General features: G+C 40.1%; 1 protein-coding gene across 1 annotated transcript in view; it reads left to right on the top strand.

The window, feature by feature from the left end:
• Positions 1-281: 281 nt before the first annotated feature.
• Positions 282-18,708, top strand: part of LOC128693379 (uncharacterized) — an 82,114-nt gene continuing 63,687 nt past the window's right edge. Inside the window, exon 1 of the mRNA XM_070086870.1 lies at positions 282-468. Within this exon, the coding sequence (XP_069942971.1) occupies positions 429-468 (40 nt within the window). The 5' untranslated portion in view covers positions 282-428. The remainder of the gene's footprint in view (positions 469-18,708) is intronic.

Genomic DNA, 18,708 nt, shown 5'->3' with positions numbered 1-18,708 from the left:
TAAGCTTCTGTCTCTCTCTCTCCTGTGTGCGGGTTATTTATGTATTGTTCCGGTTACGGTACAGTGCCTTTTTGTTCCTGTTTATTTATTTGTATCTGTCTGTATTACAAAGTAGGGGTAATGAACGCACCTTCCAAGCAACATGCATCTCAAGGATGTGTAAAATGGTGAATACAACCTTACATATCCCAGTGATGGAGGGGAACGTATGAGTAATTATGACTGAACAGGACGCAGATAACACTCGGAGATAAAGCTGATAAGAGTATCTGGGTAAGCCAGTTGACAAATTTCTTGTGAGTACTAGCGAGGCCGGTGCATGAATAACAGCGTTCAGCCTCCAGCTAGTTCTTGCTACTTCATCCTCAACGCCTGAGAAGCGAGGGCACCATCAACACTGAAGAACGACACACTTGGCAAAGGCTGAGATGAAGCTCCTGGCTGCTGCTGCTCTGCTTGTCTTGGCAGGTATGTAGGTGGGCGGGGACCCGGTGAATGCCAGCTCAGGGAGTGCCAAGTGCCTTTATCAACTTTGTTAATGAAGTGTTGAGTTATTTCAGTTTCTTTGCTAGTACAAACCTAAGAAAAAGTGCCATTGTTTTCTAGTATCTTCACTAGTACAAACCTGAGAAAGAGTACCATTGTCATCTATTATCTTCACTAGTACGAACTTTGAGAAAGAGCACTAATGTCTTCCGGTATCTTCACTAGTACAAACCTTGAGAAAAGCACCAGTGTCGTCTAGTATCTTCAATATATATATATATATATATATATATATATATATATATATATATATATATATATATATATATATATATATATATATATATAAACACTGATCTCTGGCTGAAGGAGACTCGAACCTACGAACCTAGGAACAAGGTACGCAGTGCTTTACCAATCTACCCACACTGGACAATACCTTGAAGTCCAGCTTGCGCTAGACTTTGATCCAAGGCAGCCAGCTTTCAGGGAGAAGGCTTACAGCTTTTCATCTCATCCCCTGCATGCATCAGCCTTACTAGAGATATTAACAATGCAAGGAATTCGCAAGAGCAGGCGAAATATGCACAAACACTGATCGAGTCTCCTTCAGCCAGAGATCAGGGTTTGTGTATATTTCGCCTGCTCTTGCGAATTCCTTGCATTGTTAATATCTCTAGTAAGGCTGATGTATGCAGGGGATGAGATGAAAAGCTGTAAGCCTTCTCCCTGAAAGCTGGCTTCCTTTGATCAAAGTCTAGCGCAAGCTGGACTCCAAGGTATTATCCAGTGTGGGTAGATTGGTAAAGCACTGCGTACCTTGTTCCTAGGTTCGTAGGTTCGAGTCTCCTTCAGCCAGAGATCAGTGTTTGTGTATATTTCGCCTGCTCTTGCGAATTCCTTATATATATATATATACACACACAGTGAAGATACTAGACGACACTGGTGCTTTTCACAAGGTTTATATATTATTTAAAGACGAAAAACATTGACAAAACATTCACAAAAATACAATAGAAAGTATATATATATACATATATATATATATATATATATATATATATATATATATATATATATATATATATATATATATATATATATATATATATATATATATATATATATATATATATATATATATATATAAGACAAAGCTCGTCTCCTGGCAGTGAAGGCACCACACTCAGGAGATTTCCTGTTAGCTGTTCCCAATTCCTCCTTGGGCACTCGACTAGACCCACAGGCCATTCGGATTGGTGTTGCTCTTCGCCTAGCCGCCCCCATCCTCACCGAACATAGGTGTATTTGCGGCAGGGCGACAGCTGATCAATTCAGACTTCATGGTCTCGTGTGTCACACAGCAGAAGGGAAGTATGCCAGGCATGAGGAGGTCAATGACATCATAAAGAGAAGCCTCGCCACAGCCCGTTGCCCAGCTCAACAGGAACCCCAAGTGCAGAGGTCTGACGGAAGTCAAAAGCGTCCTGCTGGAGCCACTATGCTACCTTGGAAGGATGGAAAGCAGATTGCCTGGGACTACACATGTGCCGCCACATTGGCAGACACCTACTTGCCATACTCCGTAGTGGAAGGGGGTGGAGCTGCCAGCCACAGGGAGACACAGAAGATCCGCAAATATTAAGACCTTCCCTCTTGCTATAACTTCATCCCAATAGGGTCGGAGACCCTTGGAGCATGGGGCAAGTGTGCTCTAAAGTTCCTAATAGAGCTGGGTGAAAAGCTCATCATAGAAACCAATGACCATAGGGCGACCAGCTTCCTCTTTCAGAGACTCAGTGTTGCAATCCAGAGAGGAAATGCCTGCAGCATTCAGGGCACGCGGCCCACCGCCGGGGAGCTGGACGAAGTATTCGAGATGTAGCTCTGAGTCACCTATGTTGTTTTACTTTCTATCGTATTTTTGTGAATGTTTTGTCAATGTATTTTGTCTTTAAATAAAATATACATAAAATATAGGGGGTGGTAGGAGAAAATTCTCAAACAGCTTCAGGGAGAACCTTGAGTTTTCTCTGAAGCAAGTTTATTCTTTTCTCTGAGGATGAGGGTCCCTATAACAGTTCTAGAGGTGGTACCTCCCTATAAATATATAAATATATATATATGTATATATACATATATATATTTATTATATATATAATATATATATATATAATATATATATATAATATATATTTATTATATATATAATATATATATATATATATATATATGTGCGTGTGTGTGTGTGTGATGGACTTTATCAGTCCATCACAAGGAAGAGTGGTGAGGATCTGAAGGGGTTAGAGGTAATCAATCCCTCAGCCTGGAGTCAAGGTAATCAGTCTATCAGTCTTTTCAAGACTGATAGACTAATTACCCCAAACTCCTTCTGGGCTTCACCATTCTCCTTTGTATGGACTGATGAAGCCACTGTGTGGCGAAACGTTTTCTCAGTAAACATACCCAAGTGTTGTACATGTGTCTAATTTATCAACTTGTCGGTTCTCTGAACCATTCATCTACATAAGTCAAGCCACTGGTACTGTTCAATGCAGATTAATAGAGAGAAGAGGAGAGAGAGAGAGGGAGCTGCTGGCTCACTTGCAGATTAAGAGACAGAACAGGAGAGAGAGTTGCTGGCTCACCTACAGATTAAGAGACAGAACAGAAGAGAGAGCTGCTAGCTCACTTGCAGATTAAGAGAGAGAACAGGAGAGAGAGAGAGCTGCTGGGTCACCTTCAAATTAAGAGAGAGAACAGGAGAGAGAGAGAGCTGCTGGCTCACCCTCAGATTAAGAGAGAGAACAGGAGAGAGAGCTGCTGGCTCACCTTCAGATTAAGAGAGAGAACAGGAGAGAGAGCTGCTGGCTCACCTTCAGATTAAGAAAGAGAACAAGAGAGAGAGAGAGAGAGAGAGCTGCTGGTTAACCTGATAACAGAACAGATAAACGGTTAGATGTACAGTATTTATCGTGACAATTATCTTATCTGTTTGCTAACTTGTGGTAATATATGTAAGGGCTGGCAGCAGACCTAAGCTTCCTTCCAGTGTACCACTACCGAGTACAATCCTACCCATCACCTCTCTTCCGAGTCCATTTCTTTGCTATGGTCATTGATTCCTAGACCTGTGGCCACCATCACCTGATCACTACCTTCCAGCTGTAAAATATAACTTCTGAAGTTAGTTTTGATATAAACTGTGACTAAATGCTCGAACAAACGTGAGAGCATTTAGTCACTAAATTTACTGCTAAATGTCTGAGGGTTAAAGGTAGGTGACTCAGATCTTCACTATCAGAAGCATCATCGTCTAAGGAGTCACTTTATTATCACACTCATTTACGTGAAAATTATGCTGGTGACAGGTCAATCATTTTGCCACTGATATTTAACCTTAAATCTGAACATCCGGCTCCACTGGTGACGGATCCAAACATTCAACCACCACTGGTGACGGATCCAAACATTCAACCACCACTGGTGACGGATCCACACATTCAACCACCACTGGTGACGGATCCACACATTCAACCACCCCTCGTGACGGATCCACACATTCAACCACCACTGGTGACGGATCCACACATTCAACCACCACTGGTGACGGATCCACACATTCAACCACCACTGGTGACGGATCCACACATTCAACCACCACTGGTGACGGATCCACACATTCAACCACCACTGGTGACGGATCCACACATTCAACCACCACTGGTGACGGATCCACACATTCAACCACCACTGGTGACGGATCCACACATTCAACCACCACTGGTGACGGATCCAAACATTCAACCACCACTGGTGACGGATCCACACATTCAACCACCACTGGTGACGGATCCACACATTCAACCACCACTGGTGAAGGATCCAAACATTCAACCACCACTGGTGAAGGATCCAAACATTCAACCACCACTGGTGAAGGATCCAAACATTCAACCACCACTGGTGAACGATCCAAACATTCAACCACCACTGGTGAAGGATCCAAACATTCAACCACCACTGGTGAAGGATCCAAACATTCAGCCACCACTGGTGAAGGAACCAAACATTCAACCACCACTGGTGAAGGATTCAAACATTCAACCACCACTGGTGAAGGAACCAAACATTCAACCACCACTGGTGAAGGATCCAAACATTCAACTACCACTGGTGAAGGATCCAAACATCCAACCACCACTGGTGAAGGATCCAAACATTCAACTACCACTGGTGAAGAATCCAAACATCCAACCACCACTGATGAAGGATCCAAACATTCAACCACCACTGGTGAAGGATCCAAACATTCAACCACCACTGGTGAAGGATCCAAACATTCAACCACCACTGGTGAACGATCCAAACATTCAACCACCACTGGTGAAGGATCCAAACATTCAACCACCACTGGTGAAGGATCCAAACATTTAACCACCACTGGTGAAGGATCCAAACATTCAACCACCACTGGTGAAGGATCCAAACATCCAACCACCACTGGGGAAGGATGCAAACATTCAACCACCACTGGTGAAGGATCCAAACATTCAACCACCACTGGAGAAGGATCCAAACACTCAACCACCACTGGTGAAGGATCCAAACATTCAGCCACCACTGGTGAAGGATCCAAACATTCAACCACCACTGGTGAAGGATCCAAACATTCAACCACCACTGGTGAAGGATCCAAACATCCAACCACCACTGGGGAAGGATCCAAACATTCAACCACCACTGTTGAAGGATCCAAACATTCAACCACCACTGGTGAAGGATCCAAACATTCAACCACCACTGGTGAAGGATCCAAACATTCAGCCACCACTGGTGAAGGATCCAAACATTCAACCACCACTGTTGAAGGAACCAAACATTCAACCACCACTGGTGAAGGATCCAAACATTCAAGCACTACTGGTGAAGGATCCAAACATTCAACCACCACTGGTGAAGGATCCAAACATTCAACCATCACTGGTGAAGGATCCAAACATTCAACCACCACTGGTGAAGGATCCAAACATTCAACCACCACAGGTGAAGGATACACACATTCAACCACCATTGGTGAAGGATCCAAACATTCAACCACCACTGGTGAAGGACACACACATTCAACCACCACTGGTGAAGGATCCAAACATTCAACCACCACTGGTGAAGGATCCAAACATTCAACCACCACTGGTGAAGGATCCAAACATTCAACCACCATTGGTGAAGGATCCAAACATTCAACCACCACTGGTGAAGGATCCAAACATTCAACCACCACTGGTCAAGGATCCAAACATTCAACCACCACTGGTGAACGATCCAAACATTCAACCACCACTGGTGAAGGATCCAAACATTCAACCACCAATTGTGAAGGATCCAAACATTCAACCACCACTGGTGAAGGATCCAAACACTCAACCACCACTGGTGAAGGATCCAAACATTCAACCACCACTGGTGAAGGATCCAAACATTCAACCACCACTGGTGAAGGATCAAAACATTCAACCACCAATGGTGAGGAATCAAAACATTCAACCACCACTGGTGAAGGATCCAAACATTCAACCACCACTGGTGAAGGATCCAAACATTCAACCACCACTGGTGAAGTATCCAAACAGTCAACCACCACTGGTGAAGCATCCAAACATTCAACCACCACTGGTGAAGGATCCAAACATTCAACCACCACTGGTGAAGGATCCAAACATTCAACCACCACTGGTGAAGGATCCAAACATTCAACCACCACTGGTGAAGGATCCAAACATTCAACCACCAATGGTGAAGGATCCAAACATTCAACAACCACTGGTGAAGGATCCAAACATTCAACCACCACTGGTGAAGGATCCAAACATTCAACCACCAATGGTGAAGGATCCAAACATTCAACCACCACTGGTGAAGGATCCAAACATTCAACCACCACTGGTGAAGGATCCAAACATTCAACCAAAACTGGTGAAGGATCCAAACATTCAACCACCACTGGTGAAGGATCCAAACATTCAACCACCACTGGTGAAGGATCCAAACATTCAACCACCACTGGTGAAGGATCCAAACATTCAACCACCACTGGTGAAGGAACCAAACATTCAACCACCACTGGTGAAGGATCCAAACATTCAACCACCACTGGTGAAGGATCCAAACATTCAACCACCACTGGTGAAGGATCCAAACATTCAACCACCACTGGTGAAGGAACCAAACATTCAACCACCACTGGTGAACGATCCAAACATTCAACCACCACTGGTGAAGGATCCAAACATTCAACCACCACTGGTGAAGGATCCAAACATTCAACCACCACTGGTGAAGGATCCAAACATTCAACCACCACTGGTGAAGGATCCAAACATTCAACCACCACTGGTGAAGGAACCAAACATTCAACAACCACTGGTGAAGGATCCAAACATTCAACCACCACTGGTGAAGGATCCAAACATTCAACCACCACTGGTGAAGGATCCAAACATTCAACCACCACTGGTGAAGGAACCAAGCATTCAACCACCACTTGTGAAGGATCCAAACATTCAACCACCACTGGTGAAGGATCCAAACATTCAACCACCTCTGGTGAAGGATCCAAACATTCAACCACCACTGGTGAAGGAACCAAACATTCAACCACCACTGGTGAAGGATCCAAACATTCAACCACCACTGGTGAAGGAACCAAACATTCAACCACCACTGGTGAAGGAACCAAACATTCAACCACCACTGGTGAAGGTTCCAAACATTCAACCTCCACTGGTGAAGGAACCAAACATTCAACCACCACTGGTGAAGGATCCAAACATTCAACCACCACTGGTGAAGGAACCAAACATTCAACCACCACTGGTGAAATAACCAAACATTCAACCACCACTGGTGAAGGATCCAAACATTCAACCACCACTGGTGAAGGAACCAAACATTCAACCACCACTGGTGAGGGATCCAAACATTCAACCACCACTGGTGAAGGATCCAAACATTCAACCACCACTGGTGAAGGATCCAAACATCCAACCACCACTGGGGAAGGACCCAAACATTCAACCACCACTGGTGAAGGATCCAAACATTCAACCACCACTGGTGAAGGATCCAAACATTCAGCCACCACTGGTGAAGGATCCAAACATTCAACCACCACTGGTGAAGGAACCAAACATTCAACCACCACTGGTGAAGGATCCAAACATTCAACCACCACTGGTGAAGGACCCAAACATTCAACCACCACTGGTGAAGGATCCAAACATTCAACCACCACTGGTGAAGGATCCAAACATTCAACCACCACTGGTGAAGGATCGAAACATTCAACCACCATTGGTGAAGGATACACACATTCAACCACCACTGGTGAAGGATCCAAACATTCAACCACCACTGGTGAAGGAACCAAACATTCAACCACCACTGGTGAAGGATCCAAACATTCAACCACCACTGGTGAAGGAACCAAACATTCATCCACCACTGGTGAAGGAACCAAACATTCAACCACCACTGGTGAAGGATCCAAACATTCAACCACCACTGGTGAAGGATCCAAACATTCAACCACCACTGGTGAAGGAACCAAACATTCAACCACTACTGGTGAAGGATCCAAACATTCAACCACCACTGGTGAAGGATCCAAACATTCAACCACCACTGGTGAAGGAACCAAACATTCAACCACCACTGGTGAAGGATCCAAACATTCAACCACCACTGGTGAAGGATCCAAACATTCAACCACCACTGGTGAAGGAACCAAACATTCAACCACCACTGGTGAAGGAACCAAACATTCAACCACCACTGGTGAAGGATCCAAGCATTCAACCACCACTGGTGAAGGATCCAAACATTCAACCACCACTGGTGAAGGAACCAAACATTCAACCACCACTGGTGAAGGAACCAAACATTCAACCACCTCTGGTGAAGGATCCAAACATTCAACCACCACTTGTGAAGGATCCAAACATTCAACCCCCACTGGTGAAGCATCCAAACATTCAACCACCACTGCTGAAGGATCCAAACATTCAACCACCACTGATGAAGGAACCAAACATTCAACCACCACTGGTGAACGATCCAAACATTCAACCACCACTGGTGAAGGATCCAAACATTCAACCACCACTGGTGAACGATCCAAACATTCAACCACCACTGGTGAAGGATCCAAACATTCAACCACCACTGGTGAAGGATCCAAACATTCAACCACCACTGGTGAAGGAACCAAACATTCAACCACCACTGGTGAAGGATCCAAACATTCAACCACCACTGGTGAAGGATCCAAACATTCAACCACCACTGGTGAAGGATCCAAACATTCAACCACCACTAGTGAAGGAACCAAACATTCAACCACCACTGGTGAAGGATCCAAACATTCAACCACCACTGGTGAAGGATCCAAACATTCAACCACCACTGGTGAAGGAACCAAACATTCAACCACCACTAGTGAAGGAACAAAACATTCAACCACCACTGGTGAAGGATCCAAACATTCAACTACCACTGGTGAAGGAACCAAACATTCAACCACCACTGGTGAAGGAACCAAACATTCAACCACCACTGGTGAAGGATCCAAACATTCAACCACCACTGGTGAAGGAACCAAACATTCAACCACCACTGGTGAAGGATCCAAACATTCAACCACCACTGCTGAAGGAACCAAACATTCAACCACCACTGGTGAAGGAACCGAACATTCAACCACCACTGGTGAAGGATCCAAACATTCAACCACCACTGGTGAAGGAACCAAACATTCAACCACCACTGGTGAAGGATCCAAACATTCAACCACCACTGGTGAAGGATCCAAACATTCAACCACCACTGGTGAAGGAACCAAACATTCAACCACCACTGGTGAAGGATCCAAACATTCAACCACCACTGGTGAAGGATCCAAACATTCAACCACCACTGGTGAAGGAACCAAACATTCAACAACCACTGGTGAAGGATCCAAACATTCAACCACCACTGGTGAAGGATCCAAACATTCAACCACCACTGGTGAAGGAACCAAACATTCAACCACCACTGGTGAAGGAACCAAACATTCAACCACCACTGGTGAAGGATCCAAACATTCAACCACCACTGGTGAAGGATCCAAACATTCAACCACCACTGGTGAAGGAACCAAACATTCAACCACCACTGGTGAAGGATCCAAACATTCAACCACCACTGGTGAAGGATCCAAACATTCAACCACCACTGGTGAAGGAACCAAACATTCAACCACCACTTGTGAAGGAACCAAACATTCAACCACCACTGGTGAAGGATCCAAACATTCAACCACCACTGGTGAAGGATCCAAACATTCAACCACCACTGGTGAAGGAACCAAACATTCAACCACCACTGGTGAAGGATCCAAACATTCAACCACCACTGGTGAAGGATCCAAACATTCAACCACCACTGGTGAAGGAACCAAACATTCAACCACCACTGGTGAAGGATCCAAACATTCAACCACCACTGATGAAGGATCCAAACATTCAACCACCAATGGTGAAGGAACCAAACATTCAACCACCACTGGTGAAGGATCCAAACATTCAACCACCACTGGTGAAGGATCCAAACATTCAATCACCACTGGTGAAGGATCCAAACATTCAACCACCACTGGTGAAGGAACCAAACATTCAACCACCACTGGTGAAGGATCCAAACATTCAACCACCACTGGTGAAGGATCCAAACATTCAACCACCACTGGTGAAGGATCCAAACATTCAACCACCACTGGTGAAGGATCCAAACATTCAACCACCACTGGTGAAGTATCCAAACATTCAACCACCACTGGTGAAGGATCCAAACATTCAACCACCACTGGTGAAGGATCCAAACATTCAACCACCACTGGTGAAGGATCCAAACATTCAACCACCACTGGTGAAGGATCCAAACATTCAACCACCACTGGTGAAGGATCCAAACATTCAACCACCATTGGTGAAGGATCCAAACATTCAACCACCACTGGTGAAGGATCCAAACATTCAACCACCACTGGTGAAGGATCCAAACATTCAACCACCACTGGTGAAGGATCCAAACATTCAACCACCACTGGTGTAATACCTGACATAACGTAAGTTTTGTGGAATAAGGATAAAATAAATTTACGTCGTGTTTAATTTAGTTTCATTGCCAATAGAAATGTATACAATTATAAATATAAATGCATATATATATATATATGCATATATATATATATATATATATATATATATATATATATATATATATATATATATATATATATATATATATATATATATATATATATATATATATATATAATATATATATATATATATATATATATATATATATATATATATATATATATATATATATATATATATATATATATATATGTATGTATATATATTATTGTACCCACAAACAAGTGGTATTGATCAATAACAACACCCTTCGGCGCCTAGTCGCCAAGGCTGGAGTAAGAATGGTGAGTCAAGAGGCTGCTGCAGTGCTGAAACCAACTCACCTCGGTTTTGGTGTTCAACAATGCTGTGAAGCAGCTTCCCAGCAGCACGAGTATATATCAACAACATGTCCGATGGAAAAGCCTTGATCAAATTGGACTTTGACAACGCTTTTAACTCAGAAGGGATGCTACTCTCGAAACAGTTTATAAAAACTTTTGTTACCTCTATCCCTTCATAGAATCGTGTTAAAGTGTGACTTCCAAACTATTGTTTGGGGACCATGAAATTGACTTGTGTGAGTGTGTGCAACAGGGATCCCCTCTGGCCCCCTGTTTGGTCATCAAGGAAGTCACAGAAGCACTCTCCAGTGAGCTCAGTATCTGATTCTTCGATGATGGTACCGTAGCTGGCACTACAGAATCTCTCCTAGAGGACATAAGAAAAATTAAAGACATGGGAGAGAGCCTGGGCCTATCTTTAAACCCCACCAAATGTGAAATGGTTTCTACAAATCGACAGATGATCCAAAATATTAGTGCTTTTTTACCAGGAGCTCGAGCTATGGATCCAGCCAATAGCACTCTCCTTGGCGCTCCGCTTGGGTCCAGTGCCATCGATCTGATCCTAAGAAAAAAAGTCTCAGACCTCCGGACGATTGAAGACAGGATGAAAGACATTGATACACATGATGTCTTCTACCTACTCACCAGGTGCATGTAAATCCCAAAACTTACCTACTTTCTGAGATGCTCCCCAGCCTTCAGCAGTCCGAAACTCAAGAAATATGACTCTTTAAGACCATGCTAGAGAGTGTATTGAATCTTTCCCTTCAAGACGGACAATGGTTGCAAGTCTCACTTCCGGTCAGGCTTGGGGGGCTGGGAGTAGGCAGATCCTCCCAGATTGCTCTTCCAGCTTTCCTATCCTCTTCCTTAGCATCAAACGAGTTAATAAGACAAATTCTTCCTAACAACCTCAGTGACTCAGCAGGAATACAGGACCCTAGCTATGCCAGTGCCATCACTGAATGGGAGACTCTTGCTGCTTCAGCACCAAACCCTAGTGCAGCACTGGCTCACAAACGGTCAAGCTGGGATAGCCCGATCGCTGAAATAGTACTTGCCAACATGCTCAGGGCTATAACATCAGACAGGGAGACTGCCCGTCTCCAGGCTGTGAGCACAAATCACTCCGGGGACTTCCTCCAAACAGTTCCCATATCGGCAATGGGAACGCACCTCGACCCTAAAACCCTTCATACTGCAGTGGCTCTGCGCCTTGCTGCCCCAATTCACACAGAATATACATGTATTTGAGGTGAAGCGCAAGCCGATCAATACGGTCTACATGGTCTTAACTGGATGCCCAGCCGAGGAGGAGCCCCGATCGCTAGCAGCAAACAATACCCACAACCCAGCAAACCGCCCCGACGGGATCACCATCTACCCTTGGAAGAATGGCAAGCTCTTAGCATGGGACTATACCTGTGTGTCCACACTGGCTGACACCTATATCCATCACAGTGTTGGGCAACAGGGAGGAGCTGCTGACCACAGGGAGGAGTAAAAGATCAGCAAGTACAGGGACATAAGCCAACAACATTAATTTGTCCCAGTGGGATCAAAGACCTTGAGATCATGGGGAAAACTTGTCACACGTTTCCTTAAAGAATTGGGTTCCAGACTCATCGACACCACCAGGGACCCAAGAGCAGTCACTTTCATGTTCCAGGACCTCAACATGGCCATCCAGAGGGGTAATGCATGATGCATACTGGGCTTGCGTCTGGCTTCGGAGGAGCTGCAGAAGATTCATAACCTTTGATATATTGTACCAATGTATGTTTGTGTTTTATATCAATATATTCTGTCTCTTAATAAAGTACTTATGTAACATAAATTATAGGGGGTGGTAGATGAAAATATTCAAACAGCTCCGGGGAGAACCTTGAGTTTTCCCTGAGGTACGTTTATTGTCTTCTCTGAGCATGAGGGTCCCCAGTAAAGTTCTAGAGGTGGTACCTCCATATATATATATATATATATATATATATATATATATATATATATATATATATATATATATATATATATATATATATATATATATATATATATATATGTATATATATATATGAAGCTTTCAACTCCTCAAAAATTTAACTATTAATGGCCTACTGTTGACAGGAAGTCTCACCGATAACATAGACGGTCGATGAAGACATATTTTGTGTTATATGTATTATATACTGTATTCTAACAATAAAATAGACTACAGGTAAGAATCTATTAATAAGAAAATCAATGTGAAAAAGAAAGTTTAGGTGAGGTTAGGTGAGGTTAGGTTAGGTCAGGTTTATCAGGAAACATAAGAATGGAAGAACACTTCAAAAGACCTACTGGTCCATACAAGGCAGGTCCTTATCAAAACCACCACTACCCAAAGCTACCCAAAAATTTACTCTCTTACCCATGACACTAATCAAACCCAGCCCCTCCCACTCATAAATTTGTCCAATCTCTTCTTAAAGCTACCCAGGATCCTAACCTCGACTACCCTACTCGGATAATTGTTCCACGCATCCACAACTCTGTCTGAAAACCTGTACTTATCTATGTCCTTTCTAAAGCTAAATTTATCCAACTTAAATCCATTATTCCTGGTTCTTACCTGAGTCGATATCCTCAGTATTTTATTATTATCGCTTTTTATATGCACATCATCCACTTTTACACTTCGGTGATATCTCCCCTCATTCTACATCTCTCAAGAGAGTGAAGATTCAAGGATCTAAATCTATCTTCATACGAGAGATTCCTTAAACAGTGAACCATTTTAGTCGCCCTTCTCTGTATGTTCTCCAATGAATTTATATCCATTCTGTAGTAAGGAGACCAAAACTGAGTAGCATAATCCAAGTAAGTCCTCACTAGTGATGTACAGAGCTGTAAAATAACTTTTAGACTCCTGGTACTTATACTTCTTGAAATAAATCCTAGTAATATGTTAGCCTTATCGTGCACACTTAGGCACTGTTGTCTTAGTTTAAGGTTTCTGCTTACCATGACTCCCAAGTCTTTTTCACTCATGTGTGATCAAGCTCTTCTTCACCTACTTTATAACTTCTAGAGTTATTTTCATTACCAAGGTCAAGGACGTTCCACTTGTCCACGTTGAACTTCATCTGCCATTTTTCAGACCAAGACATTAATTTCTCAAAATCCTCCTGGAGTTTATTAGTATCCTCCTCAGAATCAATCATTCGGCCTATTTTTGTATCATCAACAAATTTGCTCATGTCACTTGTAATTCCTTCATCAAGGTAATTAATGTAAATTATGAACAACAATGGGTCTAAAACTGTTCCTTGTGGAACGCCACTAGTGACTAATCCCCATTCAGATTTGACCCCATTAATGGAAACTTTTCTATTGGTAAGCCATGCCTCTATCCATGCTAGAACTTTACCTCCTATACCATGAGCTGCCACTTTTCTTAAGAGTCTCATGTGAGGTACTCTGTCTATCGGTAATTCTACCAACTTTATTACAATATCATATTCTTTATCACTGTCAACTGCCTCAAATGCTCTATTGAAGAACGTCAGTAAATTTGTCAGGCAGGAACGACCTCTCGTGAAACCATGCTGAGATTCATTAATCAAATTATGCTCTTCAAGGTGACTTCTAATAATATCAGCTGTAATTGATTCTAATAATTTGCCTACTATAGATGTCAGGCTTATTGGACGGTAATGTGATGGAATGGACTTATCCCCTGATTTAAATATAGGAACTACATTAGCTATCTTCCACATCTCTGGCACACCAGTTAAGATGGACGCATTAAACATACCCGTTAATGGCTGACTAAGTTCCATTATACATTCTTTAAGTACCTTGGAAAACAATTCATCGGGTCCTGGGGACTGATTTTGCTTCAGTTTATCTTCCTGTTTGATATCCATTTCCCTCGTGGCAGTAATATTACTTGTTTTCTTCAGGAAATGAAAATTTTTCAGTTTCTGGGTTATCATTTATGTCTTCCTGTGTAAAGACTGACAGGAAATAACCATTAAATAGAGAACACATTTCCTGTTCACTTTCAGTCAGCTGTCCATCACTTTTTTCCCTGACTTTTGTCCTACCCACTTGAAAGAATCCTTTTGGATTAGTTTTTTATTCATTAACAACTCTAATTTCATAGTCGCGTTTAGCCTTTCTAATCCCCTTTTTTACTTCTCTCTTAAAATGAGCATATTGGTCAGTGAGGTTAAGCTCGCCTCTTTTGAGGACCCTATAAATTCTTAGTTTTCTCTCCCAATAGGTGTTTTATTCTATAATTAATCCATCTAGGGTCATTCTTATTTGGCCTAATTTCTCTCTGGAGAATATATTTACTCTGAGGACGTTGTACATTATTAAGAAAAAATTCATAAATGCAGATCCCTTCGTAATCGTAAGTATGATCATCGTCAATAAAATCATAAGCTAGATTTCTCCTATCGAGATTAGACAGGTGTTCCATAAGTCCATTATAATCGGTAGAGTAAAAATCAGGGACTTTTACCGTATTGTCATTATTCTGGTACTCCCAGGTAATATTAAAAGTAATGGATTTGTGATCACTTGCGCCAAGCTCTTCAGTGATCTCCAGATTATTTACAAGTGCTTCTTTATTTGACAAGACTAGGTCGAGAAAATTATTACCCCTGGTAGGCTCTGTTACAAATTGCTTCAAAAAAACAATCCTGAACTATTTCCATAAAGTCACTGGACTCCAGATTACCAGTCAAAAGAGTTCAGTCAATTTGACTAAAGTTAAAATCCCTTACTATCACTACGATATTGTGTCTAGAAGCCCTAACAATTTCGTCCCAAAGAAGTCTCCCTCTATCGTGATCCAAGCCTGAAGGTCGGTATATTACACCTAGAATTAGTTTTTCTTGACCTTCAACAAACTCAACCCAAGCAGATTCTGTTACTAATCAATCTGTTTTTATACCTGTTTTTACTCAACAATTTATATTTTCTCGTACATATAATGCAACTCTTCCTTCCTTCCCATTATATCTATTCACATGAAACAACTTAAACCCTTGAATCTGACAGCAATCATATCCCGACTCTTTAAATTACACCATGTTTCAGTTATTGCAATGACATCAAAGTTCCCAGCACACGCTACCAAACCTAATTTATTAATTTTATTTCTGGCACTTCTACTATTAGCATTAAATACATTAATATGTTTATTCTTCTGCACCTGTTTCCTATTCAACTTTGTTTTTACACACTTTTTGTTATTATCATTACCCAGCGTTACTCCATGACTGTTATTATTAAGATTTATAATATCAAAGCTTAAGTCAGTATTGCCACACTTATTATTTTCCATTCCTAGACCCATACCTCAAACAAATCCTAGTTTAAAGTCCTAACAACCCCCTCAACTGAGTGAGCAAGAAAACCCACACCTGCCCTGGATAAGTGAACCCCATCCCTGGCATACATGTCATTTCTACCATAGAAATGGTCCCAGTTGTCAATGAAAGGTACTGCATAATCCTTACAGTCAGCTGTGAATGATATCCCAACAATTAATACCAATTGCTCTGGACAGTCATTCATTTCCAATTCCCCTTCTTGGTAAAATGCCGCATATAACATGGTGCATCCCCCTTCTTCCTAATTATGTCTATTGCTGTCCTGTACCTTTCAAGTCCTCACTTTTATGCTTGCCTACATTATTGCTTCCAGCACTGAGGCATTGATCCCATTACCGTTCATGATGTTGTCAAGCCGTCTAACGATATCCTCCATCCCAGCCCCAGGAAAGCAAACCCTCTGTCTCCTACTCCTGTCCTTCAAGCAGAAGGCTCTATCCATGTGTCTAATCTGACTGTCCCCAACAAGCACAATGTTCTCACGTTCCTTGTTCTTCGTCGTGACGTTCCCAGTATTCAACTTACATTCGTCGGGTAGCACGGAGAATGGGTTCCAAGTTTCCACAGCAGCCTCTTGGTTCTTCGTCGTTTCTTCCTCTCCATCCGTCCTCTTGATCCTTAGCTTCGTTCCATGATATTCCATGTTCCTCTTTTGACTTGACGATTCACAACAGTCAATCGCTGTATCTCAAGCCTAGCCACCCTCAGCTCTTCCTTAAGCTGCTGATAGAGTTGCTAAATTGAGGACATCTTGGTTCAGTTCCACAAAGAGCACACTAAACATGACCACACTGAGCAAGGTCATACGATGACCCGAAACTGGAGCTTTTGGTTGTTTGACCGAGGCCTTCCACTGGCTTACCCTTCCACCCCTTTATAAAATATAGTTTATTATATGTACGATCCCTGATAATAATAATAATAATAATAATAATAATAATAATAATAATAATAATAATAATAATAATCATAATAATAATAATATATTATTATTATTATTATTATTATTATTATTATTATTATTATTATTATTATTGTTGTTGTTATTATTATTATTATTATTATTATTATTATTATTATTATTATTGTTGTTGTTATTATTATTATTATTATTATTATTATTATTATTATTATTATTATTATTATTATTATTATTATTATTATTGTTGTTATTATTATTATTATTATTATTATTATTATTATTATTATTATTATTATTATTATTGTTGTTGTTATTATTATTATTATTATTATTATTATTATTATTATTATTATTATTATTGTTGTTGTTGTTATTATTATTATTATTATTATTATTATTATTATTATTATTATTATTATTATTATTATTATTGTTGTTGTTATTATTATTATTATTATTATTATTATTATTATTATTATTATTATTATTATTATTGTTGTTATTATTATTATTATTATTATTATTATTATTATTATTATTATTATTATTATTATTATTATTGTTATTATTATTATTATTATTATTATTATTATTATTATTATTATTATTATTATTGTTGTTGTTATTATTATTATTATTATTATTATTATTATTATTATTATTATTATTATTATTGTTGTTGTTATTATTATTATTATTATTATTATTATTATTATTATTATTATTATTATTATTATTATTGTTGTTATTATTATTATTATTATTATTGTTATTATTATTATTATTATTATTATTATTATTATTATTGTTGTTATTATTATTATTATTATTATTATTATTATTATTATTATTATTATTATTATTATTATTATTATTATTATTATATAATAGTATTATCATACATTATATTATTATTATTATTAACAACGGTACGGGCGAGTCATTACGATAAGTGAGTCAGTTATTTTTATTGTTATCATTATTATAATATATCATAATATTATTATTTATTATATTCTTATATTATATTATTGGCCCTAGTGGGTTTAGTGCTTAGTTATAATTATTATAATAATTATATTATTATTATTAATATCGTTATTACATTATTGCATCTTCAGGTTTCTTAACATTTCTCTCGACTGCAAATGTAACATTTAAGATCTGTAATTGTTTGTGTGAGTAAGTTATGTTCAATTTTAATCTTTTATAATAGACTTTTTGTATATTTTATGGCAGTAAATGATAAAATAGACTAGTTTCTGAGTATGTTTTATGCATTCATGATATACCTATCATTTTCTTAATTTTTTCAGTCGCAAATC

The sequence above is a fragment of the Cherax quadricarinatus genome, chromosome 20 (genome assembly GCF_038502225.1).
Source record: "Cherax quadricarinatus isolate ZL_2023a chromosome 20, ASM3850222v1, whole genome shotgun sequence".
Classification (NCBI taxonomy): domain Eukaryota; kingdom Metazoa; phylum Arthropoda; class Malacostraca; order Decapoda; family Parastacidae; genus Cherax; species Cherax quadricarinatus.
Note: the sequence above shows the minus strand (reverse complement) of the source record. Positions and strands in the feature narration are given on the sequence as shown.